Source organism: Ciconia boyciana, chromosome 23, assembly GCF_034638445.1.
Source record: "Ciconia boyciana chromosome 23, ASM3463844v1, whole genome shotgun sequence".
Taxonomy (NCBI): Eukaryota; Metazoa; Chordata; class Aves; order Ciconiiformes; family Ciconiidae; genus Ciconia; species Ciconia boyciana.
The window spans coordinates 5,178,499-5,203,872 of NC_132956.1; the positions used below are offsets into that span (position 1 = coordinate 5,178,499).

General features: G+C 64.9%; 1 protein-coding gene across 6 annotated transcripts; it reads right to left on the reverse strand.

Moving 5' to 3' along the window:
• TEAD3 (TEA domain transcription factor 3) lies at positions 1-24,540 on the reverse strand. 6 transcript variants are annotated; one of them, XM_072844642.1, is made up of 14 exons: positions 24,372-24,540; positions 11,609-11,862; positions 8,343-8,407; positions 6,337-6,399; positions 6,143-6,205; positions 3,545-3,556; positions 3,083-3,220; positions 2,812-2,855; positions 2,647-2,708; positions 2,127-2,260; positions 1,836-2,009; positions 1,509-1,649; positions 1,132-1,284; positions 1-422 (listed from the first exon to the last, which is right to left on the reverse strand). In XM_072844642.1, the coding sequence occupies exons 2-14, from the start codon at positions 11,742-11,744 to the stop codon at positions 309-311; spliced, it is 1,299 nt and encodes a 432-aa protein (XP_072700743.1). In that variant the 5' UTR covers positions 11,745-11,862; positions 24,372-24,540; the 3' UTR covers positions 1-308. The 6 variants fall into 6 exon arrangements, with proteins under 6 accessions (XP_072700743.1, XP_072700737.1, XP_072700740.1 ...); XM_072844636.1 differs by lacking the exon at positions 24,372-24,540 and adding an exon at positions 12,425-12,559; XM_072844639.1 differs by lacking the exon at positions 6,337-6,399 and having other exon boundaries at positions 24,372-24,531.
• Between the last annotated feature and the right edge of the window lie 834 nt (positions 24,541-25,374).

Consider the following 25,374-nt stretch of genomic DNA (forward strand, 5'->3'; position numbering starts at 1 on the left):
TCTCCCCAATCCAGCGCCGGACACAGGTTTCCTTTCTCCCTACGCTTCCTTTCCCATTCTTCTTTTTTTTTTTTTATTTATTTAAAAAAAAAAAAGAAACTGTTCCTAAGTAGAAAACATCTGCGATCGCAAGTCAGTCTTTTTTGGCTATTGTTTTTCTTCCTCCTCCTCCTCCTCCTCCTCCTCCTCCTCCTCCTCCTCCTCTCTTCAAATGACTTCTCACAAGGCAACGGGCACGGGCGGCTTTTCTGCACGGCCCCCTCCCTCCCCTGCACGCCCTTTGTGCCCCTGCCCGTCCCCGAGGGCCCCTAGTCCTTGACCAACTTGTACACATGGTGCTGGGCGCCGTGCTCGCTGGTGGAGACCTCGAAAACGAAGGCTATGCAGAGCAAGGTTTCCTGGGTATCCCTGTTCGTAACAACCTGCGGCAGAGCAGAGAGTGCGTTAGGAGGGGGCTGTGCCCATGGGAAGATGCTGTTATTTGAGGGGTTGCATGAGCTCAGGTACAGACATTGAAATTGCAGACCTTTTAATTACACCATGAAAAATTTCCTATCCAATTTTTGGGGGGTTGCACGGGCTCAGGCACAGCCACTTTATTTGCACCATCAAGATTTGCTCCCTGTAATTCAGGGGGTTGCACAGGCTCAGGCACAGGCACTTTAACTGCACCATCAAAAGTTTGCTACCCAATTTTTGAGGGGGTTGCATGGGCTCAGGCACAGCCACTTTAATTGCACCACGAAAAATTTGCTACCCGTTATCTGAGGGGCTGCACAGGCTCAGGCACAGCCAATTTAACTGCACCACCAAAAATTTGCTACCCCTTTTTTGGGGGGGTTGCACAGGCTCAGGCACAGGGACTTTATTGCACCATCAAAAATTTGCTACCTGTGATTTGGGGGGGTTGCACAGGCTCGGACACAGCCACTTTATTTGCACCACCAAAAATCTGCGACCCATTTTTTGGGGGTTGCACAGGCGCAGGCACAGCCAGTAGCCGGTGTATTTGCAATGCCAAGGCCAGGTGCCCCGGGGCCGGGCAGCACACAGCCGGCACGGTAGGGTCGATGCGAGTGCGGGCTCCACGTTCCTGGTGGGAAACGCTCCCTGGAAAAGGAGGGGAGGTACCTGCAGGATGGTGAAATTCTCCAGGACACTGTTCATCATGTACTTCTCCGGGAGGTGCTTGAGTTTGTGGATGAAGTTGATCATGTACTCGCACATGGGAGACCGGTGGATGCGGTAGACGAACCGGCCGTTCTCCAGCCGCGCGTACTCCGTCTGCGGGGGACAACAGCGTGAGCAGCTGCCCCATGGGAGCCGAAACACCACAGGGGATGTGGGCAGGGGTGGGTGGTGGCCAACTGGGAAATGGTGGAGATGTCCTCTTTGCTCCGCCCATGGGCAGGCATGCACCCACGTGTCCTACACCCAGCTCTGGGGCTTTCTCCATCCTGGGACCTGCAGTGGACCTGATTCCCGATGCAGCGGGGCGTGGGACTCACCTCCACCTTCTCCACGACCTGCTTCCCAAAGGAGCACACCTTGGTGGAGACCGTGATGGTCATGTTCTCTGCACTGCTGTACTGGCTGCTGACACCGTAGAAAGTCCCCGGCCCATCCTGGATTGTGCTGTTCAGATCCGCCTGGAGAGATGAGAGCGGAGAGAGGGTCTGGTTAGGTGCCATCACACCCAGCTCTCAACAGGGTCAGGGGATGCTGGCTTATGGAGCTGCCCAGGATGCTCCCAGTCTGCCGGTGGGATGCCCAACCTGCAACGAGCCCATGGCTCAAGGACAACCTGCCCCATCCTCCCCCTCCCAGCATCGTACCCAAAATTTGACGAGGAAGAAGGAGTTCTGGGGCCCACGCTCATAGAGCTCCTTGAGGCCACCTTTCTTCTCGGGGAACTTGTCATAGATCTGGCGGATGTCCACGGCCTCCAGCAGCGGATCGCTGTACGAGGGGTTCGTCTGGCCGATGTGCACGAAGAGGTGTTTGCTGTACTGTAAGGACCGGGGCGGGGAAATTAAAACGAGAGGTCAGATGAAAGCAAGATGCCACCAAGCACAGGGATGGGCATCATCTCACCCGGGTGGTAGGGACATGGAGGGGACTGTTACCGTTTCAGCGTCCCGTGGCACCTCCATGAAGGCGGAGTACTCGAGGAGCCGGAGCTTGGCGGAGGCGATGGTGCGGTCCTGCCAGACGGGCACGGCCGAGGCGGCTGGCGGGAGCGGAGCCAAGGGCTCGTAACCTGGGGAGGGCACGGGGTGGGGAGGGGCAGCTGTGAGCCAGGGGCGAGCACCCCCTGCACCGCCACGGTGCTGCTGTCCTTACCACATCCCCCACCCTCCCATATCTCCCAGCACGGGGGGTTTCCCACAGGGTGGCCAAAACCATGGGATGTGCCGGTCCCGCTCCTGGGTGGAAAGGGACAGGGGGGACACAGCTGGGATCAGCGGGGTCCTGCTCACCATGGGGCTTTTGGCTGGGTTTAAACCCAGGTTTTTTCCCCGGCAGGGCTGGGGAGGGGACCGCAGGTGGGTGGCACTGTGGGCAGGAGGGTGGCACAGGACAGGTGACAAATAGGACCTAGCAGGGGTGCAGGGTCCCCTTGCAGGGGGCAAGGACAGCACTTACTGGCTAGTGATGGAGGCATGGGTGGCTGGATGGGGTAAGCTGGTTGTGCAAACGGTTTAATGCTGGAAAACAAAGAGCATCGTTAGGTTAACGAAGCCCGGCTCACCCCAGCCCCTTGCCAAGGCGGGGTCCTGCCTGGCATAGCGGAGGGGGTCTCGTACTTACTCCTGAGAGGGTCCAGGCTGTCCTGGGATAGGCCCACTCCAAAACTGGGGGAACAGCGCAAGGAAGAGTCAGCGGCTTCTGACCACCCCCCGATTCCCCTCCCCACCTGCTGCAAACCGCAGGGAGCCCCCAAAGCCCCCCTTCCATTGCCACCACGACCAAGGGGCCATCGAACATCCCCCCCCCAGTCCCCTGTGCAGCTCGTGCATGGCATCCGTGTGTCCCCCCACCCCAGGGCATCCCCATATGGGGGGCGTGGGGCTGTCCTCACCCTGGGGGCAGCAGAGAAGACGGCCTGAGGAAGAGGAGGGGGGGGGCTGAGCTTGTTCTGCAGGACGCTGGCCGACACGATCTGTGCGGAGGACATGGAAGCCATGCTCTGCAGAGCCTTATCCTTCGATACCTGGTCCTGGGGGGGGACAGGAGGGAGACGGAGGTTACACGGGCAGACTGAGACACTCCCTCCCCAATCTGAGTGTGCCCGGTGGGTTCTGCAAAGCACGGAGCTGGTCGTGCAGCCCGGCCGAGGGACCAGGGCAGGTGGATGTCCCCCTTTCCCCAAATGCACCCATGCTAATTAATGCTTTAAGCTTGCAAATGTCCCCTGAGCGGGAGCTGCCGGGTCTGGAAGGTATCCCCGCTTCCCTGGGGACGTGAAGGCTTTAGCCCCTCCGCAGGAGGGGATGAAAGGCAATGGGGACCAAAAGGTATCACAAACTCAAGCTCAACTTACCAAGTTCATGGCCTGTCCGCAAAAGAAAAGGAAAAAAAAAAGGTTAGAGCATTGTGGGAGCCTGGAGGCACTGTGTGCACCCCCCCCAGTTGTGTATCCCACACCCCGGCTCATCACCGCAGCCCGATTTGGGGAGTGAACCCCTCGATCTGGCTGGTCACCAGGGGATGCACATGGTGACGATACCCAGGCTTAATCCCACCAGGAATGGGATGCCAAAGCCCCCCACTATTTTAGGGGGTCACTGTGGAGAGCCAGGCCTGCGCCTTTGTTGGCTTTTTAATATCCTTTACAGCCTTTAATATCCTTTACAACCTCCTCAGCAGCCCCCAACGCTTGCAACCAGGGCATGGAGAGGAAGAGCTGCACGGCTCCTGCTCAGCGAAGGGCACCCGCACCCGGCTCCCGGGGATGTTGGCACCAACTCCCCTGCAGGCACCACAGGGAAGACCCTGGGCACAACCCCCCTATGCCATGTGTGCATTTATATAGGACACCAATTATTTTTCCTTTTCCCTTTTGCTCCGGAGGTCGCAGCACCGCAGGGCAGGAGCGGAGGGCCCCGAGGTCTTGCCCCGGGGCAGGGCTGCTCCTCCAGCCGCATTGCCAGGACACGTGCGTGCTGGTCCCACCGCACACCCTCTGTTTTCCCTCTGAACCTTCCTCAGGGATCAATCGCTTCATTTATTTTCACCTGGGGCAGGGCAGGAGCGTGGGCATGCAGCCACACGCCAGGCAGCACTAACGCGCACATGACTGCAGCTTAAAAATATATATATATTGCTCACGGAAGGGAGTTTCCGTTCAACAGGACAAGCACTGGGTGAGGGCGGAGGGCTGCCTGCGCCGGGCTTTGCCTCCACGTAGGGCTGGGAGAGGATGTTTTGCATCCACAGCCTATTGCTTAGGGGGATCTCTGTCCCGGCCGTTCCCTGCCGGATTCCTGCAGGCAGCGTGGCCGGGGATGGAGAGCACAGCCATGGATGCCGGCCTCCATCCCCGGTCCCCTGGGGTCCTGCCTCTGACTCCCCCTTGCCCTGCACTGTGTGCCAAGGACAGCCTAATTTATTTTAATTTATTTTATTCTGTTATTTTTTTGTGCAAAGGCTTCTGCTGTTGCTGACCCTGCTGCCTGCCCCCCTCCCTGGCTGCCCCTCTTGGGGTTGGGAGCTGGGTTTAAGATATACAAGCCCAGAGGAGCCTCCCAAAATAGTTTTGGGTGCCCTCTCCTGGTTTCTCCCAGCAAACCAAACCCCGTGGGGTGTGGGAACCCTCCTGGCACCCCGCTCACAGGGCACCGGGGTCCCTGCTGAAGGGCTTTGGTGGGCTCCCGGGCAGCGTGAGCCGGAGCTTGTTAAAGCTTTGGGGACCAAAATGCCAGCGCCAGCTCTGACGGTGGCCCCTGCTGCCAGCCTTAGTGCCGGAGTCTTGGGACACAGCACCCGGGACAGGGGGACAGGGACACGGGGAGCTGGCGATGCTTTTGGGACCTTGAGGTCACGGCAGGGGGCTGAAAGGTTTTCTGGGCTCCCACACCTTCGGCAAGGCAGCAAGTGTCCCCTGGTCCTGCCCAAGGAGACGCTGCCCGGCGTGACCGTGCAGGGATTAACCCAGGAGCATCCCGGGCTGCGCAGCCCAGCCTGGAGCCGGCCGTCCCCAACGGGCGGTCGTGCAGTGGGGACCGCTCTGTCCCCCCCATGGGGGTCCAACCCGAGCAGGGCTCGGTTCTTCGGCGATGCCCCCAGTCCTGCCCATTCCCCCCCCCATCATCACCCTCCCCACCACCGCCACAAAGCTCGGTGGGAACAGTTACGGAAGGGTTAGTCGGGCTCCAGTTAGGAGGAAGGAAGGAAAGAAAAGCCAACCAGAGAAGAGAGGATGATCCAGTTTTTCCTCGCTCAGCTCCCTTGGCCCCTGGAACCACGGGCTGCCCCGGCACCGCCGTGCCCCCTCCCTGGGACCGCTGTGCCCCCTCCCCAGCACGGCCCCATCCAGACCCTGAGGTGCCACCTGGGCCGTACTCTGACCCTGGTGCATCACAAGCCGCCGGGCTGGCAGCCTGCAGGGACCCCCGGGACCCCCCTGCTTCTGCCCACATCCCACCGGCACCCATCACGAGCGGGGCCAGGGCTCAGCTGGGGGTGGGGGCCTTTGTACCCCTTGCTTGAACGTCACTTTGCCTCGCTGGCTGCTCTGGGGGGGGTCCTTCCCCTCCTCGGAGAACCCCTGATGGCCCAAAAGAGGGGGCAGCCCTCGTGTATCACTGGAGGAGGGTTTAAACCCCCACTCCCCACGGCGGAGTCCTTGTCTGGGTGAAAGGAGGGGATTTGGCACTGAAATTCGCCCTCCGGGGGGAGAGGGAAGGGCTCTGGTGTCCCCACCCAGCCTTTGAGCTGGAGCCCCCCTTGCACTTCTCTGTGGGCATCCCACAACGATGCCACTAAAAACCATCCGGTCCCAGGAGCCGAGGGAGGGGGGAGGAAAAAAAAAAACACCAAAAAAGAGAGGTATAAAAGAAAGCAAGCAGCACACCGCAGAGCCGAGTGCGTTAGTCGTCAGCAGGCGGGGGGGCCAGGCGGGGTGGGGGGGGACGCGTACCTTCAGCTTGGACTGAATCTCACGAGATTTCCGTCGGGCAAGAACCTGCAAGTGGCTAGAGACCTGCAGAGAGAGAGCAGAAGGAGAGGGGGAACAGCAGAGCCGTCAACCAGAGGAAAGGAGGAGGAAGGAGAGGGGCTGCCCATGCTCACAGAGACACCGCCGCGGACACCTGGGCAAGGGCACCAACGTACCTTGATGCCAACCTGGTACTCCCGCACCTTCTTCCGAGCTAGAACCTGTATGTGGCTGGACACCTAGCGCCCGCCACGCCATTCGGAAAGGAAAATACAGAGAGCGTGAAGATATGTTCCCCCCGCAAGGTGGGATGTTGTCCCCGGGGAAGGGAGCGCGGAGAAGGGGGGGAGTGCGGGGAGCTGCCGGGGTGATGCTCCTGGAGATGTTGAGGGTCCTGCGCCTGCCGCAAGCTGGAGGGAGGAAAACTGGGGGGGGGACGCCGGTGCTGTGCTGATTGATGCTGGTTTGTGCCCTGCCGCGGTTGGGGTGAAGCTCCTCAGGGTGAAGGTGCTGCAGCTGGGGGGGGTTCCACGTTTCCCATCTCTCGGGGCTTCCCGGATGGATAGACCCCCCCCCCGGCCCCTGCGAGCGCAATGATCTGCTGCCGGCATACAGCGCTGAGGATACGGCCCAGCTGGTTTGGGGTGCCCCTGGGCTACCTCAGGCGGGATTGCCAAGGGATCTCTCCCAAGGGAGATCCAGGAGGGACCGGCTCATTCCCCCAGGGCTCCTGCTGATTTTGCAGGTGGGAAAGGTGAGAAAAGGGGGGGCTTTTTGTGTCCAGACCCCTGTAAGAGCAGGATCCAAGGAAAAGGGGCTGACGTACAGGCAGGAAAGGCGCAGCGTGGCTGGGGTGCCTGCCCCAAGCCCCAGGCAGGGTGGGGGTCCCTGCACCCACCGGGGCTGATTTCGGTGAGCTCCCTCTCACACCAGCGCCAGGCTGTCCAAGACGGGACCCCAGGCTGTCCAGGACACAACCGCGCAGAGGGGACAATACCACATGGGCCCTCCCCTGTGCCTTTTCCGAGTCCTCCTGGAGCATCGCTTTTGCCCAGCGCCACATCTTTCCCCCCTCGGAGGGGAGACCCAGGGGGCCCAGTTAAGGCTTTAAGCCAGAAATAAAGCACCGCTCAGCGCTGGTCTGAACACAAGGACGGTGGCTGAGCCTGGTCCCTCTCCCTCCAGCATCACTCCTGGAGGGATGTCCCCCTTAGTGCCTGGGGACCAGCGTCCCTCCCTTGCGGGGACTCATGGCACGGGGCAGTCCCAATGTAAGTGTCCCCATGCCCCAAACCCATCCGTCCCCCTGCACCCGCTCCTCAGCACCCTGGGCCACCAGCTCTGCCAGGACGGGCGGCGCGGCTCCCAGCTGGGGGCCACCACGCAGGCAAGGAAGAGCCACCGGACGCGTGACAAACGGACACGTCCCATCGAGGGCTGTGGCAGTCCGGTCCTTGGACAGGTTTGGTCTCAGACATGAGGATGCAGCGAGGGCTCGCAGCTGGGACGGATGCGACCCTGCCCGCACGCTGTGCAGGCAAAGGAGGACCACTGCGTGCTCCCTGCCCTGCCGGCATCCCTGCCTGCGCGCTGCCTGCCCCAGCATCCAACCTTGCAGGGCAGCGAGGTTGGGGCAAGGGCTCTGCGGTACCTCCGGGCCCCCCAGGACCAGCGCCACAGACCCGCACAGCCTGTCCCCCGGCCAGGATGGGGACAGCTTGCTCTCAGCCCGGGGACTTCGGGGGTGCCTTCACCATGGCGTCTGGCACAAGCAGCGTAAAGCCCAGCAAGGGGCAGAGGCGGGAACGGTCTCCGCATCCAGGTGGAGCAGCACAGAGAGATGCACGCAGACGCACACGCTGCTCGGATGGAGATTTCAAGGGCTCCTGCCACCCACGGGGTGACCCCAGCCAGGCAGGGGGGCGTGCTGCCTGCCCCCACACCCCGAATTTCAGGGCACCCCCAGATCACACTGGGACGGACCAGCCCGAGGGTGTTTGTGCTCACAGACGAAGCTCCTCGCAGGGAATGAGGGTCCAGCTGGCAGCAACGGTGGCTCCAGGAGGGGACACGGAGGACGGGTGACGCAGCCGGACACCCGCTCCCCCCCGGCCTTACCTGGCACCCCCTTCCTGCCCCCCCCCGAGCCCTCCCAAGGGAAAAAGCAGAGCGATGGCCTCACCTGCTTCCTCGTCCGTGTCTTCCCCGTCCGCAGCTTGATGTACCGGGCTATCAGTTCGTTACGACCTGCCGGCAGAGCCAAGGGTCAGCCCTGGGGACACGGGGCGGCCAGGGGCATCAGCCCCAAAAGGTGCCTCTGGCCCCCACCCCGTCCTGCCCAGTCCGGACTGATGATGCTGGTCCTTAATGAGGCCGGTCCTTAATGAGGGAGGCACTGCCAGGAGATGGCACTGCCAGGAGATGGCGCTGCCATGACAGCTGTCCGGCCCGAGGCGACATGGGGGTGGCCTGAGGGGACACAGGGGTGACCAGCCCCCCGCCAGGCCAGCGGGACCCACCTTGTGGCCACCACCCCACCGGGTTTGGCAGCCCCCAGACACAGGGGGCTCAGAGGGGGGTGACAGCCACCAGGGACCCCCGCCACAGTGGTGTCCCCAAACACGGGCAAGCATGGACCCTCCCCAAAAAGCCATCCCAGCTGGAGCACCCCCGGGGGAGCCGATCAACCGCAGCCCTCCCCACAGGGGTCCTGGGGTGCACCCATGGCACCCTGCTTCCCATTTGCGAGCCGTGCTGGCCTTTCCACCAGTATTTCCTAACGTCCTGGGTCTAATTCGAAGCAGAAGTTGCTTTTGCGCCACATTTTAGGGGCCAGCTGTGGCCAATCTACGTTCAAACGTCAGAGCAGCTGGGAGCTTTCTTCTCCCGGCCCCGGCCCCCCCGCCGCCGCGCCCCCCGCACACGGGGGCGGCCAGGCACGCCAGATTTATTTTAATGGACCAGATGGTCGCGGTTGGAACTTGTCGAAATGCCCTTGGAGCGGGTTTCAGCTTTAAAAAAAAAAAAAACCAAAACTCTTTTAAAAAAAAATATCCATCCCCCCCCGCCCCCCCCCCTTCACCCCAGCCGGCCCCCTCCCAGCCCCGGAGCAACTGGGCACTCCTGGGGGGGGACACACATGGGGACAGACAGGGCCAGGTGCCACACGGGGATGGCTGTGCCTCGGGGTGCCCGCGCCGGGCAGGAGCTGGTGGGTGGGCAGCCGGGGCCACCGTGGGTCCCTGCACCCCTGGAAATGGGGGCACCCCTTGCGTGGCCAGTGTGGCACCCCGGTGCCACCCCAAAGCACCGAGCGTGGCTCCCATCCCTCCTGCCATCCCCAGCCTGCGCCGGTTCCTTGGCCTCGTTAGCACCTAATGAGGGCCAGGTCACCAAGGGTGTTCTTTAAGCCCAGGTGAGACGATGCCCACAACAGGGTGCTGCCAAGGGGTGCAGGTGGAGGGACCCCCGTGCCAAGCCCCGGTTTGGGGGTACACCTTCACCGAGCGCCGCCGCATCGCCCTTTGCACACCCGCTCCCGAGTCCCATCCTCTCCCTCCCCATACCCAGCCCTGGGGTAAGAAATATGGGAAAGAAATATGGGAAAGAAATGTGGGTGCCTTCATGCACCCCAGTGGGGCAGTGCCAGCCCAGCACCCAGTGCCCAGCACCCAGTGCCCAGTGCTGAGCATCTCCTGCACCCATCCTGCCTCACCCCACGTCCCGGCCACCACCCCGGGCTGCACCCTCGCAGCCTCCCCGCAGCCGTCCCAGTGCCCGCACGCCCAGTCCCCGTCCCCCATGATTCACCCAGGACCGTGCCATTCCCTCTGAGCGGGCACATCCTCCTCCAAATTACCACATTCCCCAAATTCCTCTCCCCTGACACCACCACGTGAACCAGTTGGACGGGCTGGGTTAAAAATAACCTGGCGGGCAGCGAGCGAGAGAGCAGGGGCCAGCGTGCCCGGCCCGGCCCCCCGGCTTCCACCTGCTCCCGGGGCACCCACCCCTCGCCCAGCCCCTTCGCCGCCCCCACACCACCGGCATCAGTGGGGCACCTGCTGGCGTGGCCGTGGGCATCCCCTGGGACCCCCCAAAAAAGCGTGGAGACCAGCGGCACCGGCACACCTTTATGTCGGATGCCGGCATCGCCTGTGCCGCCGGCAGTCCCGGGGGTCCCGGCGGGCTCAGCACCGCCGGCCGGGGGTCCCGGGGGTCCGGGTGGGGAGATACTGGGGAGGGTGGGGGGAGATGAAAGGCGGCTTGCGGGGGCCGCTGCCTCTTTAAGCAGCTGCCAGATGTCTCCGAAAGGCTGGAAAAACCGGTCGGGGCTCGGCGTGCTGCGCAAGGCCAGGCTCCCGGCGGCACTTCAGCTATTCCGGGAGAAATCCAAAAAATGCACCCGCTTGGGAAGCCCTGTGCTCCCCCTCGGCCGCCAGCCCCGACGCCCCACATTGCGGGCCCCGGCAAGCGAGGTGGCACAGGGAGTTGGCGTGGGGACGGGGACAGTGGCACGGCGCTTGCCGCAAAGCCTCGTCCCCTTTGCCCCTCTCTGCCGGCAGCGGGTGAGCCATTGCCGGTGACGCCAGCATCCTGGGCGGGTGTATTTTGGAGGCTGGGGACGGAGGTGCCAGCCCTGGTCCCTTTGTCACGGCAGGGTGACGGTAATATGGCAACCCATCCCCGGCTCTGAGGTCACCGGCCCTGGGGGTGACATCATGGGAGGTGGAGGGGAGGAGGGACCAGCCCCTACCCCAGCAGGGATGGGGACACCTTGGCACCCTCCACTGCTCCTCGGTGGTACCATGCACCCTGCGCCACTATCCCCCCCTGCCTACATCGCCCATCCTCATCCTCTTCCTCCCCGTTGCAGAGAGCCACCAAGACAGAGGTGTTCTGGGAGACACCAGAAACTAGGCTGAGACCCCCCCGAAACTCATTGCACCAGTGGGGCTGACCAGCCCCGCTGCTGCCAACAAAGTCACCGAAAGCTGAGCTGGGTGCCGGTGGCTCAGAGTAGGCGGGTGGCTCTTGCCACCGGGTGCTCCCTGCCACCAGGTCCAGCCGGGGAAGGTTTGGAGGCCCACGGGAGCAGGAGGGCTGGTGCTGGCCCCACAGTCCTGCGCCCGCTCCCTGCCCGCACCCGCTCCCTGCCCGCACCCGCTCCCTGCCTGACAGCTTCACCAAACCAGTCGGTCCGGCAGGGCCGAGAGAGGGAGGGAGCGGGAGGGAGAGCCAGCGCAGAGGGAGGGGACGTGGGTCACGGCCACCTCCCCGGTCCAGCTCCACGACGCAGCCGGGGAAACTGCTTTCGGGGTTGGGGGGTGCTCCAGTATGCCCCAGTATGGGTTTGGGGCAGGAAGTTTTGCTTCACCCCCGGCCGCCCCGTCCTGGCCGGCAGCGCGGTGCCCTGCCCGCCGCCTCCGTCCAGCCCCCATCACTCACCGTACATCTTGCCCTCATCCGAGAGGATGATTTTCCGCCGGCCGCAGGGGGGGTAGATCGCCAGCGCCTCCTGGAAGCTCTGCTCGATGTCCGGACTCCACACGCCCTCGGCATCATTGTCCAGACTCTTGTCCATGCCGTCCTGGCCATCTTCCCGCCCCTCCCCGGGGCTGCCGCTGGCGTTCCAGCTGTTGGACGCTATGGTGCTGGCTGCTCTGGGCTCCGACCCCGAGCCCCCACGGACACGCGACAACCTGCCGGGACACAGGGGACACCCATTAGACCCGGAGACCCTTGCTGGGGGTATGGGGCTGCAGTGACAGTACGGTCGCAGGGCCGTCCCCAGTGCTGGCCCTGTCCCCGCTCGCACCCGAGGCTGGGAGCAGCATCCCGGTGTGCGGCAACAGAGACACAAACAGGCTTTTCTTGGGGGCAGAGCCATGATTTCCGTGAGTACCCCCAAATCCAAGCCACAAGTGACCACCCAGGGTCCACCCAAATAAAGTTTGGGAAGGAAACAGGCCGGATGCTGCATTATCCGTACGAGGAGCTCAGGCACACGGTGCCTGTGGGTGACACCTCGGGACAGGGCGGCAGCAGTCCCGCAGCCCGTGAGCCCTGACCCCGCACCAGTACCCACTGCCACCCAGCCGCATCCTCGGGCGAGCCGGCCCCGAAACCGCCCCCAGCCCCAAAAATCCCCGCTCTGCCGCGCCTGGCAAAGGCAGAGCCGGGATTCAAAGGGAGACGCTGGGCGGCTCCAAGCCAGACCCCGCTAATGGGAACCAGGTGGCCGGAGCCCTCCGGCAGCCCTACCCCTGGCACCGGGAGAGGCCCCCTGCCCCGAGGATGCTCGGCCGGGGCCCTGGGCACTCCTCGGCCGGTGGGCGATGCTGGGGAGCCTTCAACCCTCCTCCTCCTCCTCCTCCCTTTGCCCGGCTCCCGGCGCAGTGTTTTGCAATAACATGTTTGGAGGCAGCTGCCGGCGGTGGGAGCGGAGAGGTGTCTCCTGCGCCGCGCTTCCCGGACGGGCTGGGAGTGTACAAAGGTCTCCGGCGCAGACATCTCCTTTTAAAGGAACTGCAGCAGCCCGCTGGCTCAAGCGCGCTGCGAGGCCTTCTTTTTTTTTTTTTTTTTCCTTTTATAAAAAAAGAAACTCCCCCCCCCATCTCTCTCTCCCTCGCCGTGATGTGATGTCAGCCCCTCCGGTCCCCGCCGCCCGCCCCTGCCCGCCGTCCCCCCCCCGCCCGCCGCTCCCCCTCTTGCCGAGCACTGTGGCCAAATAAGGAGAACTGGATTGTAGGATCGAGCCAGCCGGCCAAGGGAGGGATGGCGGCAGCGGTGCCGGATGGGCCCGCAGCACCCCGAGTCCCGCCGCACTCCGAGACCTGTGGCATCCCGAGTCCCACGGCACCCCGAGTCCCGCTGCACGCCGAGACCCATGGCATCCCGAGTCCCACGGCACCCCGGTTGTGCCTGCTGCCGGGGTGCTCCGTGGGGCAGCCCCCGGGAGGGATGCGTTGTCCAAACCGAGCAGGGTGTCGGGGATGGGAGGGCAGGGGGACACCGGGACGAGGTGCCGGGCAGGGACGGCAAGGGTGGCACGTGGGGATGGCCCCGGTGGGAGCCCCCTGCTCCCCCCCCCACAGCCCAGCGAGCGCAGCAGGGCTCCGTCCCAGCGTGGCACCTACAATGGGGTGTGCGGCTGCCTCGGACGGGTGCTGAGCCCCGGCTGCACCACGGCAGCCCAAGACCCCCCAGCAGACCAGGACCCCCCAGACACAGGGGAACCAGAGATTCCCCCAGCTGCACCACAGCAGCACGAGACCCCGTAGCCCCCAGACCCCACAGTCCTGCAGTGGCCTGGGACCCAACGGCAGCCCCACAGCAGCCCAAGACCCCCCAGCTGCACCGTGGCAGCTCAGGAGCCCCCAGCCTCGAGATCCCGCAGCGGCCTGGGACCCCGCAGCCCCACGCCAGCCCGGGACGCAGCAGCGTCCCGGGACCCCACAGCACCACGGGGCTGCCATCAGCTCAGCCCGAGAGGGGAAAGCCCCAAGAGCTGATGCCGGGGGGCGGCTCTGCAGGGACCCACCAGACCCCCTGCCCTCCCCGACTGATGGGTGCTTTTGGGGCCAAGGGCGAAGCTATAGATCCAAAGGCAAAGCCATAGGGCCAAGGATGAAGCTATAGGGCTGAGAGCAAACCTATAGGGCTGAGAGCAAACCTATAGGGCTGGCTGCACCACTGCAGGCAGGATCCTGGAACAAGCAGTGTGACCAGTGCCCTGGGTCACCGTCCCCGTGCTGGGCACTGCATGCACAGGCAGGGTGCCGGCTGCCCGCACACCCTGCCTGCGGCACACGTCCCCCCCTCTCCAGGAGTTCCCCAGCCCCCCCCCGGCACCCCCAACCCCCTCCCATCCCACTGCCCCCCCGGCAGGGAAACCCTAGCCCAGCCTTTCCGGGGAAGCCGGGAGAGGAGGGAGGGCGATGCCGGGGCCTCGGCCAAGGTGCGAGGAAGCAGCTCCTCCTCCTCCACCAAACCTGCTTTTGGCCAGGCCGAGACATTGGATTTCCTGGAGGGAGGGTGCAAGGCACCGCGCTGACGCAAGGCACGGCCGAGCGCCGCGCTCCACCCAGCCCTTACAAAACACCAACAACAGGAGCAATTAGGAAACCGGCATGGCTGGACGGCCTACGGACGGACCGCCGGCCAGACCTGCTTCGGGCAGGGAGGGGACCAGACCTGCCGGAAAACATGTCACTGGCTCCTGCCTCCCGGCTGCTCCCCGGGGACCAGGGGGAGAAGCCCCCTCCCACGGCGCAGGCGTCTCTGCAGGGCTTGGGCACGCCAGGACCGCCGCTCTGCGGTGGGGATGCTCGCCCCCCATGAGCGCAGATGCTCGCTGGCACCCGTGCCGGGAGGGAGCCCCCGCACCCAGCTCACTCGCCCCTCTTTGTGGGGTGCCACGCACCGGCCCAAGGCTTTAGAGGGTGCTGGAGGGGGGCTGCACCCATGCGAGGTCCCAGCGGGCGCGGGATGGGTGCCCATAGCGGGCAGGGGAGGATGCCCGCTTATCTCCTCGTGAGGCCAAGGCTGCGCCAGGAGACGGGGACGGCGTTCCCACGGGCACGCAGCGCTCGGCCCCGGCACCACGTGCGGGGGGTGTGAGGGACAGCGGGGGCTTGTGCGGGCAGCAGGGCTGCAAGCAGCTGCCCAGTCGGCAAGAGCTGGCTGGGGCTGGAGAGCCTGGAAAAGCAACGAGAAGCCTCTTTAAACCCTGCAAAAGCAAAGAGGAGCGTTGCAAGGAGGGAGGGGTGCGCGGGAGATGGGTGTTTTCTGGTGGATGGGGGGAAGGAAATATTTTGGAGGCAGCGGCTGTGGTCAGAGCAGCGTGGCGAGCTCCCCGCTGGGGCCAGGCACGGGTGCCGAGGTCAGGAGCAGGGTGCTGCCGGGACCAGCACAACCAGCCGCGATAGGGATCAGGCTGGGGGTGTGCGGGGCGGCGCGGGGGAGAGGCCTCGGGGCTGGGAGCACGGGGATGTCACTGCTCAGAGCCGAGGGCTGCAGGGCCGTGATGTGGGCAGAGGTGCCTATTGCCCCCGCGAAGCTCCCGGGTGTGGGGCAGCACCCTGTCCCCATCCCTGTCCCATGCCACCGAGCCGGGGGGAATGGTGTGTTCCTACTTCCCAGCGTGCTCGGCCCCAAAAGCGTTGCCCCGTCTCGCACACCACGAGGCACGGCCCCAGCAGCCCCCACACCACCCCAAACCCCCGCGTCCCAGCTGCACCGGGGTGCACAGCCGAGAACCCGGGTCTGCCCAAAGCAGCGGGGTGATGCCCCACCGCCCGCCCGGCCAAGTACCCCACCGTGCCACCCAGTCCTGCCTTGGCCAGCGTCACGGCACAGGGACTGATGCCCCTTGCCGTGCTCCTTGCTCGCCCGGGCCACCCCTGCCGTCCCGGCTGGTCTCATGGCCAGCAGCGGTGTCACCCCTCCCTGGGCGCAGTCCCCGGGCTGCCACTCTCTCGCCCTGTGCGAACTGGGGCAGGGGGGCTATTGCCACAGCATCCCCCCAAACCGCCGGGGATGCAGGGCACGGCCACCAGCGTCCGCTGCACGAAGGAGCCTGCAGCACGGCGTGTCCCCAGCTGACACCATCCAGGGGGACAAGGTGTGGGACAGAGTGGCCCCAAGGTCCCCTCCTTACCTGGGGCTCCCCCGACCCATGGCACGGCAGCACCAGGACACCGCAAGACGATCCCCCGCAGTGCTGGGGACACTGGGGTCCAGCAGACCCTCCAAAGGGGGAGGGGGGGAGCAGTCTGGCTGCATCCCTGCTCCATCCCGCCTTCCCATGCGGGGGGCCCGGGGCGATCCAGCCCTCCTCCCTCCCCCCCTGCACCCGGACCCCACGGCAAAAGGATAAAAGTTCACCGGCAAGCCCGGGCAGGCGCGGCACAGCGCGGTGCTCAGCCTCGCACCGGCGCAGGCAAAGCACCACCGCCTCGCTGCCCGCGCCAGCCCGGGCGGGGGGACGCACGAAGCCACCGTCACCCTCTCCCCGTCACCGTGACTGGTGGCACCCGTGGCCCGGGGGCGATGGGGGGAAGGAGCCCCGGTGCTCCCGGGGCTGAGGTGCAGCCCCTGCCAAGGCCGGCTCAGGAAGGGGGCCGGGAAGCCGCCCTGGCCCCACTGCGGTGAGGTCCCCGGGGACAGCTCTCCTGCGGGCACGCCGAGAGGGGCTGCTCCATCAGGCAGCAGGCTCTGCAAGACCCCAAATGAGCCAATGCCAAAGCTAAGGCTCCCAGGCACCCCAGCTCCTCCCCGCGTCCCCCCCCGGCACATCGGGGCTCAGCAAGAATGTGGTTGGGGGTCCAACAGCAGGCACCAATTTGTAGGCAGGCAGAGGCCTTCGTTAACGTGCTCCTCGTTTCGGGCAGGGCTTATTAACGTGCCCCTCGTTTCGGGCAGGGGAGCGCTGGCCGGGGCCGGTGTCCCTGCTGCCACCTCTGCCCACCCCATAACACGGCTGGGAACGGGGCTGGGAGAAACGCTGCCCCACACCATCGACACGGCCGCCAGCGCCGGAGAGCCCTTCGAAGCAAACCCAAAAGCCTTGGGGCTCCCGGGGGACCCCAGCAAGACCACAACACGCCAGGGAAGATGCTGCTCTGTCCGCTGCCGACCCCAGCACCCTGCACAGAGCCCAGACGCTCTCGGCTCGGCCGAGCACGACCCTACAGCACTTTTCTTGCAATAACCAAGTGTTTTTCGCAGGAACCCTACATCCCTGGCAGCTCGCCCAGGGACCCTTTGGGAACGCCCTGCCCCACGTCCTGCCCCAGACCCTGCCCCAGTCCCACAAGGGACACCGTCCCAGTTGGCACACGGCCGTCCCGGGGACAACTGGCACCCATCGAGGCGGGTGGCAGCGGCCGAGCAAGACCCAGCTCGGCAGGGAAGGCGGTGGAAGGAGGTTTGTTTACATCGCGCTCCTCTTCCAAACAGCTCTCGGGCTGCGGTGAGGGATTCCCCGGCTCGGGAAGGGAAGGGAAGGGCAGCCGCCCCGCTCCCTCCCACCCAGGTCTGCACCTCCCTGCCGGGGAGGACCGGCCACCTTCTCCCAGATGGGACCCCCGGCACGGGCTGGGGACCCCGGTGGTGGCAGAGCCCCCCGTGCACCACGCCGGCTCCCCGTGAGACAGCTCGACTAATTTCCTCCCCTCTATCGCTTCCTGTCCCTTCCGGCTTGGCGGGCAGCTCAGGAAGCAATCGGAGCGGGGAAACCGCAGGAGGCCACGTGGCAGCATCCCACCGGGGTCCGTGGCGCTGCCAGGGCCGCCCCAGGCACGTGCCCCCTGCTCCGGCCGGACCCCCACAGCCAAAGGGTCCCTCCAGCTCCCAGCGAAGCCCTGAGCCCCTGCCCGGCAGGGATGCGGCTGGTCCTCACCCAGCAGAACGAGGCCGACGGATGCTCAGCCCCCCATCCTGAAGGGCCACGGACGAATGAGAGGGGAACTTGAGTGATTTGCCCAGAGAAAATTTGGGCAGGGAGGAGGGAGGGGATCGAGCAAACCCCCTGAGCCCCACCGACAGCCCCGCTTGCCGAGATGCTCCCTCCTAACGGCAGAACCGTGGGCGTGCAAACCAACCCCTCCATCTCCTCCTCTTCCTCCGGCCCCAGCAGGGTGGCAGAGCTGGGTTTCGGCTGCTGGAGGACCTGAGCCGGTTTTGCTCAAGCCTCCGGGCCCAAGACCTGAGGGCAGGGGACAGACGGACACCGTAACCCAGCTTCCCTCCCTGGCCCAATTACGGCTGCCCTGCCCAGCCAGGACGGGGCGTTTCACCCAGCAGCGCATAAATAGAAAGCTTTTGCAGCATTAATTGCTCTCTGCGTTATGAAACGAGCTGGATGGAAACAACAGGGTTGGAGTTGCCTGCCGGGGACAGGCCACCGCCATGGCCATCCCATGACACCCCCAGCGTTGGTGGCCCATGGCACGGCCAGTGCTGGGCACGGCACCCACTGGGGACCATTGAATTCGCTTTGCTCCTGCGCCAAAATACACCCATCCCGGGATGTCTCCCACTGAACATCCCCTGCAGATGAGCTCGGGGCAGCCACCCTGTCCCAAGTCCCCTGGGACTCCCAGTGCTGCTTGTCCCAAGGGGAAGCCAAAGGTGCCTGGGGTCAGGGAAGCCCCGGGGGAGCCCAGGGCCAGGCAGCCCGGTGCCTGCGGCGGGATGGTGTCCCATTGCCCGGGTGGGCCAGGCGTGCCGGGTACCCTGCCAGCCCTCCGACCCGCTCCTGGGAGGAGAAATGCCTCCACAGAGGAGTTTCGGGTGCTGCTGACCCCATTTTATGCCATTGGCAGCCGGGCCAGGGAAAACATCTTCCAGGGGACGCCGGCTGCCAGGCGAGGAGGAGGAGGAGGAGGAAGGCTGCAATGCATTTCACACCCGCCCCCGGCTGCCTCCACCCCCGCGAAACCCAACCCTGCCCAGGGAGCAGCTGCGCCCGCTGCCCGTGCCGCGGCACCCGCCGGGGTCCGGGGCCAGCACCCGGCTGAGCGACCAGGAGGAGAAACCCAGCGGGGTGGGGGGATGCAAGAGCTGACCCCCCCCAGGCTCCTGAGACCCAAGGCGGTGGGGGGCTGCCAGGCGTTACCGTCCCGGCTGAGACACGGAGACATCCCTGGCTGCCAGAGGCCGGGGCAAAACATGACACAGCAACATCATTTGGCCACTGTCACCCCTGCGAGGAGGCACGCTTCCCTGCCCTCCTGCGCCGAGTTCATGAAGCTCGGGGCAGCTGCCAAGCTGAGGTCCTGCATTTAATGCGGGAGCTGCATGAGCAGGTACGCGCTGCCCCGCACAAACCGCATCGGCGATCTATTCCCAGAAAGGGATATTTCGGTTTAGCACCATTTTACTGCGTGCCATCACCCCGGACCAGCCCGGCGAGCAAAGCCTCGTGCACGCCAGGAGCGCACCGGGTGCCCGTGGCAGAGCATCGCCTTCTCCCAGCACCTCTCGTTGCTGCCCGAATCAAGAGCTGGAAATGGGCACAGCGACTCCCACTCCCGCAGATTGAAAAATTGCTCTGGAATCCTCGGGGAGGAAAGTTGCTAAAAATACACGAAGGCGGTATTCTTGGTAAAAGAAGGAGCTCCAACAAGAAGCGTGGCCCAAGAGCGCTGGACAGCCTGGCGTGGCGCGCTAGCCCCCCACCCGGCATGCTGATGCCCAAACATCGGAGCCAGACCCCGACTCTCTGCTCTGCAATGCCGCCCAGGCAAGGCTGTAAGCGGGGCACATCAGCCACCCCATGTGAGAGCTGGAGCCCAAACGCATGCCACAGACGAGCACGGGCACCGGTGAGCATCAAGCGAGCACCAAGCAAGCACCCTGCCCGACTCGTCCGCCAAGCACGCGGGCAAGAAGCCGGGCAGGGAAAAAGCGGGGTCTTGCACCAGACCTTTGCTTCTGGACTACGAAGCGCCCAGATCTTCCTGCTAATAAAAACCCGACGCTCGTTTGGGTCGGGGGCTCGCGTGCCTGCGTACGAGCGTGCTTTTTCCTAAACCCGACTTGCCTAAGCTGGGGGGTTGGGGGGGAAGGCAGGAGCTGGCTGCCTCTGGGGGAAGGGCGGGCAGCGAGGAGCTGGCATGGGAACGGCAGCCCATCCTCCACGCACGCCGCGCCGCTCCGCGTCTGTAAACTTTGAACATCTTCCGGAGAGAAGTTAGTGGCTATTGTGAACAGCTGGATCTAATTTTACGAGGAGCGAGGAGGAGACAGTCGTGGGGAAATAATAAGGCTTGGCGCTCCTAGGCGAGGATCCCCAAGCCTGGCCAGCCCTCCTGCCTCCACCGCACCCCGCCGAGGTGGGGGGAGCGCTGGCAAGACGGCCATGGGGAAACTGAGGCACAGAGCGGCGCAGGGCTCAACCGTGTCCTGGGTAATGCAAACCGGGAGTCCGGGCATCCAGGGGGTTGTCCCCGTGCGTGTCCCCGGACCCGTTGCCCCTCCAGCAGCCAGGGCATCAGCGGTGGCACAGATCTTCCCCGCAGCGGAAAGCCAGGCTGCCGATGCAGGGCCACCTCCTCGACCCACGGCAGCATCTTCAGACCCAGGGACCCCCGGCGCTCGCTCTCGATGCTCGTGGGCACCGCGGTGTGACACGTCTCTCTGGCCGGCCACTTCCCACGAGGCTCTGCCCACCTCCTAAAATTAGCTCCAGCTCTGCCGTCCCATCCCTGGTCACCCCCTGCAGCCGGGTGAGCTCTCCCAGCCCACGGTCCAGGTCCCTACCGATTCCCCAGCGGCGAGGGGGATAAGGGGATAAACCAGCTTCCTCCATCGCTCGCATCTCGCTCGCCAGCCGCGAGCCGCCTGCGAGCAAGCATTTCCCAGCGTTATTTATTACAGGGTGAAGCGCAGCCCTGAAGTGTGCTGAAGTCACCTTCTGTGCCTCTGGCTCGCAAGAGGATGACCGAGGATGAGCTCCAGGTTGGCTTTGGCCAGCTGAGACCTGGCGCATCTCGTGACACACCCAGTGCCCAGCTGGAAGGCAGCAGCGGCGAGTGCGGTGGGCCCGCCGGGTTTCAGTGCCACTGCTGTCTCATGGCACGTAACGGGGGACGCTGGGGACATTGGAGCGTTGCATCCATTCGGGACCAAGTGAGGGGACACGCTCCGGCGGGATTTGCACTGCCGGGATGGGACGTGCTTCATGCAATCGGACACTCCTGTTTCTCTGGACCTTTCGCCCGCAGGATCCCATCGGCCGTGCCAAGGCAGAGCCCTGCGTGAACGCCGTCCCCACAGGGCCGCCAGCTGCCATCCCCAGGGATGAGACCATGGGGTTCACGGCCCGTCACCTCCGAAGGGCTCAGCCACGCGTGCTCACCACGAAACCCTGCAACGAGCTGCACAGGGAGCCCAAAATGGTGCCCAGCACCGCATGACCCCCCACTCTCCGCTGCCACGGGCAGGCGAGCAGCCGTCCAGCACCACGAGGAGGTTTTGCCGGGGCCCCTCGCTCCCATTTCACAGGCGGGGAAAACCAAAGCACCAGGAGTTGTTGCGGCATGTCCGGACCCGCAGCAGGATCCAGCCGCACGTTATCGCAGAGCCGGGGGGCCGCTCCTGCCGCGTGCCCGCTGAAGGCTGGCGCAGGGCACAGCCCCGCCGGCTCACCCCATCATTACCTTCCCTCCCTCCCTCCAAAAAAAATTTCATAAGCCGCCACGTGACGGTGGCAATAGAGAACGCCCACGCACTTCAGGTGCCTGCCCCGACCACAACACGCAGGTGCCTGGGCTCGGCCGCCACGGCCCCCGGCACGCTCCCAGCCCGGGCACCGACCCCAAATAACACCTCGGACGCACGGCTGAGAAGCTCAGAGCACGGCCTGGCCACCTGGCAAATCCCCCGGGGATGGGAGCTCCCAAAATCAAAGCTATTTGTTTATATCCCCTCCACCAGCAGCGCCCAAGGTGGTGCAAACGCCATGGCAGCCCCGCCGGCCCCTGGCAATTGCTGTCAAGGATTCAACAAGAGAGAGAAGCTCCTAGAGATGGGACATTTTTTGGACAGCATCCATCCTGTCCGTTGACGGACGGAGGGAACCCAACCCCACAAAAAGCCCTGGGATGGCTCTTGCCACGCAAACCCCGGCAGCACCCTTGGGCTTTGCAGCCCGTTCTCCTCTCTTCCCCTCCATCCTCCGCTCCCACGGACAGGAGAAGAGGTACTAAGGCAGGAAAACAGATTTTTTTCCCTGCAAACAGCCCAAAATTGCCCATTTCCCCCCTTTCCAGCCGCTGCGTGTCCACAGCACTCCCACCACTGAGCCTCACCTGCCACTGGCCTTGTGCTTGCTGCGTGTTTGACAGGAGCTGCGCGGTAACTTGCTTTTTAATACATTAATTATAGCTGATTACCACTGCCACCCCCACCTCCCCAGAGACATGACCTGCTCACACACCGCCGGGAAAACACTCCTTCCTTCGGCACAGTGTCGGGGCCACCGGGACTCACCTCCCGACCCGCTCGGTGGTGGCAAGATGGGGATTAAATGGCAATTAAAAGGAGATGCTGTTTCTGGTATTGTGATAAATAGCGACCACGTGTCATGGGAAATGGATGCAAGTCCCTTTCATTGATGGACGTGGAGGCTAGAGGGGGTTTTGCTTTGCAGGAGGGGGATGTTAGGGGTGGGACGGCTGCTGGAAGGTTCGTCTCTGCGCCCCTTTGCCCCCCAAAATGCCCCAGCCAAAGCATCCCCCCACTCCAAGCTGAGCCCCGATGCCGCAGTCATCCCGGTTGGGACGAGGGTCCTTGAAATACCCAGGTGCCACTTACGCAAGGCGACTGGAGCCCGCCGCGGAGCCCGCCGCTTTTGAAGGGTTATTTTTGTTAGAAAAGCCAGTGCGGTGCCAGCCGCGTGCCCGCCCCAGGGAGGGAGCTGGGTGTCCGAGGTCCCCTGGGGACGGGAACGTCCCCCTGTGTCACCCGGCTGGGAGGGGGTGGCTGCTCACCCCACACCCATCCGCAGCCCCTTCCCATGGGAATGCCGGCCCTGCAAACCCAAACAGGGCCAAATCCAGCACCTTCTCCCAACAGGACACTCATGCCCGTCCTCTCGGGCAGCGCTGCGGTGACCGTCACCTGCCCCGCCAGCAGGGTCCCACCCCCGCCACCCCCTACCCATTTCTCCCCCGGCTTTGCCGTTGGGTGACCTTGGCAAGTCCTGGCCTCCCATCCGCTTTGGGGACCTTCCTCCCATCCCGCGGGGACATGACCCACCCCGAAAGCCGGGTGCGGGGAAGGGCTTTGGGGCTGCGGAGGCCCTCAGGGCTGGCGGGTGCGTGGGGGGGACACCAGCCTGGCAGACCCCGAATTCTCCACCCGTCATCACGAGCACCCCAAAACCGGGGGGGGAGGTGGCAGCCCCGCTGGCAGGGCCCCCCAGGGTGGCCAGGCAGTGCCAAAGCCCTGACTCACGGTGCGCACGTACCCGCGCGGGGTAAAGCGATAGGAGGGGAGAGAGGACGCCGGAGCCCAAAATACCCCGGCGCGCCTGACACCGGAGATTATCGCTTCGCCGGTGGGATGGTCGCCCGGCCCAGCTCGCCCCAGCTCCCTGCAAAGCACCAAAAACCCCCAAAACCTCTGCCCTCGCCTTTTCCCCTGCCGCCCTGTGCCAACCACCCAACAGCGATGGGGGGCTGCAGGGTGCCCGCCGTCCCGGCAGGGCCTCTGATACCATTTCCAGCTGGTTTCTCCCCAAAATATGGGGTTTTTTTCTCAGACGGTACAGGCCAAACGCGTCGCATAGGGCCTGAGCGGTTTCGGGGGGGGGGGGGGCGGAGGCGGGCGGCACTGCGAGGGCTTGGCCTTATTTTCCTTCCAAGGGGGTTAAGGGGAAAAAAAACAACAACCCCAAACCCTAGGAGGGTGTAAAAATAAAATAATAGTAATAATAAAGATGACACACTGCTGAAAATTATACATCTAATTGCTGCCTCGTTAGCAATGCGCCCCTATGACAAGGCACAAAGTGTTTAGCATACAGTCAGCGTATGGTCATCCCCTACATGCGTGTGACACACATGTAACGTGACACGCGTGTGGCCCCCACACCCCACCCGGGACCCCCCCCCCCGCCCCCGCGCCGTTTCGCGGGGGGCTTCGGCCGGGGCCGGGAGGCAGACGGGACGGGTTATCGCTTTATATAACGCCTGGCGCCCGCGCCCTACACGCTCCCGACGTATGGGCTATACCGTACACAAGGCCTCTTTGTAACCCTATAGCCCGCGCCCGCCGCGCACCCCGGGGATGCGCCGCAGCGGGGGGGACCCAGCGGAGGGGCCGGGGGGGGGGGGACACACGGACAGCGCAGCCCCGACGGGGTGGGAGCCTGGGGACCCGACGGGGTGGGGGGTGGGGGACATCTTGGGGACACCCCGGCTGTGTCCCACCCCCACGCACCCCGTCAGGGGCCGGCGGGGGGGAGAGGCGGGGGAGCCCCGGGGGGAGGTACCGGGCTACCGAGGGGGGGGGAGCGGCGAGGGCTGGTGCGACCCCGCCGCCCCTCGCCGTCCGCCGGGGACGGGGCTGCCGAGGGCTCGGTGCAGCCGGAGGGCTGCGGGCCGGGAGGAAGGAGGCGCCGGAGGAGGAGGAGGAGGAGAAGGAGGAGGAGGAGGAGGAGGAAGGGGGGGTTGGGAGTCTGCTCCCGGCGAGCACTTACCTGCTCCGTGCTCCGGAGGGGCTGGGCCGGCCGCGGGTGCCGGGACCGGGACCGGACCGGGGCCGGACCGGGGCCGGGGCCGGGGCCGGGGCCGGGCCGGGGAGGGCGGCAGGAATGCGGGGAGCGCGGCGGGCTCCCGGGTCCGCGCACGGAGCCAGGCGCAGGGACGGGAAAGTTTATGCAAGGGAGGAGCAGAAAGTTGGGAGTCAATCAGGAGGCGGCGGGGCCGGGCCGACCCTCCTCCCTCCTCCCGCTGCCCTCCTCCCTCCTCCCGGCCCTCCCTCCCTTCCTCCCTCCCTCCGCCCGGCCGACCCTCCCTTCCCTCCCTCCTTCCCTGCCCGCGCCCCCGGGGCGGCGGCGGCGGCGGCACCGGCAGCGCTCCCCGACGGGCAGCGGGACGCAGGGACGCGGGGCTGCCCCTCCGCCGGGAGGGTTTTTGTGGCAAGGGCAGCCCTGGAGCCCGGCTCGGCCCGGCCCGGGCTCTGGGAGCGGCCTTTAGGAGCCTTCCTCACCCTCCTCCTCCTCCTCCTCTTCCTCCTCCTCCGGCCCGCAGCCCCGGGATGCAGCCCCGGGCCGGGGCATGAGGGTGCTGCTGTCCCGTCCCGTCACCAGCCAGCCAGGGTGCCCTGTGCACGCCTTCATCCCCTTCTGCACATCCTCACCCCCCTGTGCTCACCTTCATCCCTGTGCTCACCTTCGTCCTCCTCCACGTACCTTCATCCCCCCCTGCACACCTTCATCCCCTTCCACACACCTTCATCGTCCTCCGCGCACCCTCATGCCCTCTCGCCCACCTTCATCCCCCTCTTCATCCCCATCCTCACACCCTCATCCTCTCCAAACACCTTCATCCCCCTCTTCATCCCCATCCTCACACCCTCATCCTCTCCAAACACCTTCATCCCCTCTTCATCCCCATCCTCACACCCTCATCCCCTTCCAAACACCTTCATCCCCCTCCTCAGCCCCCCAACCCACCCTCAGCCCCCCACACCCTACCAGC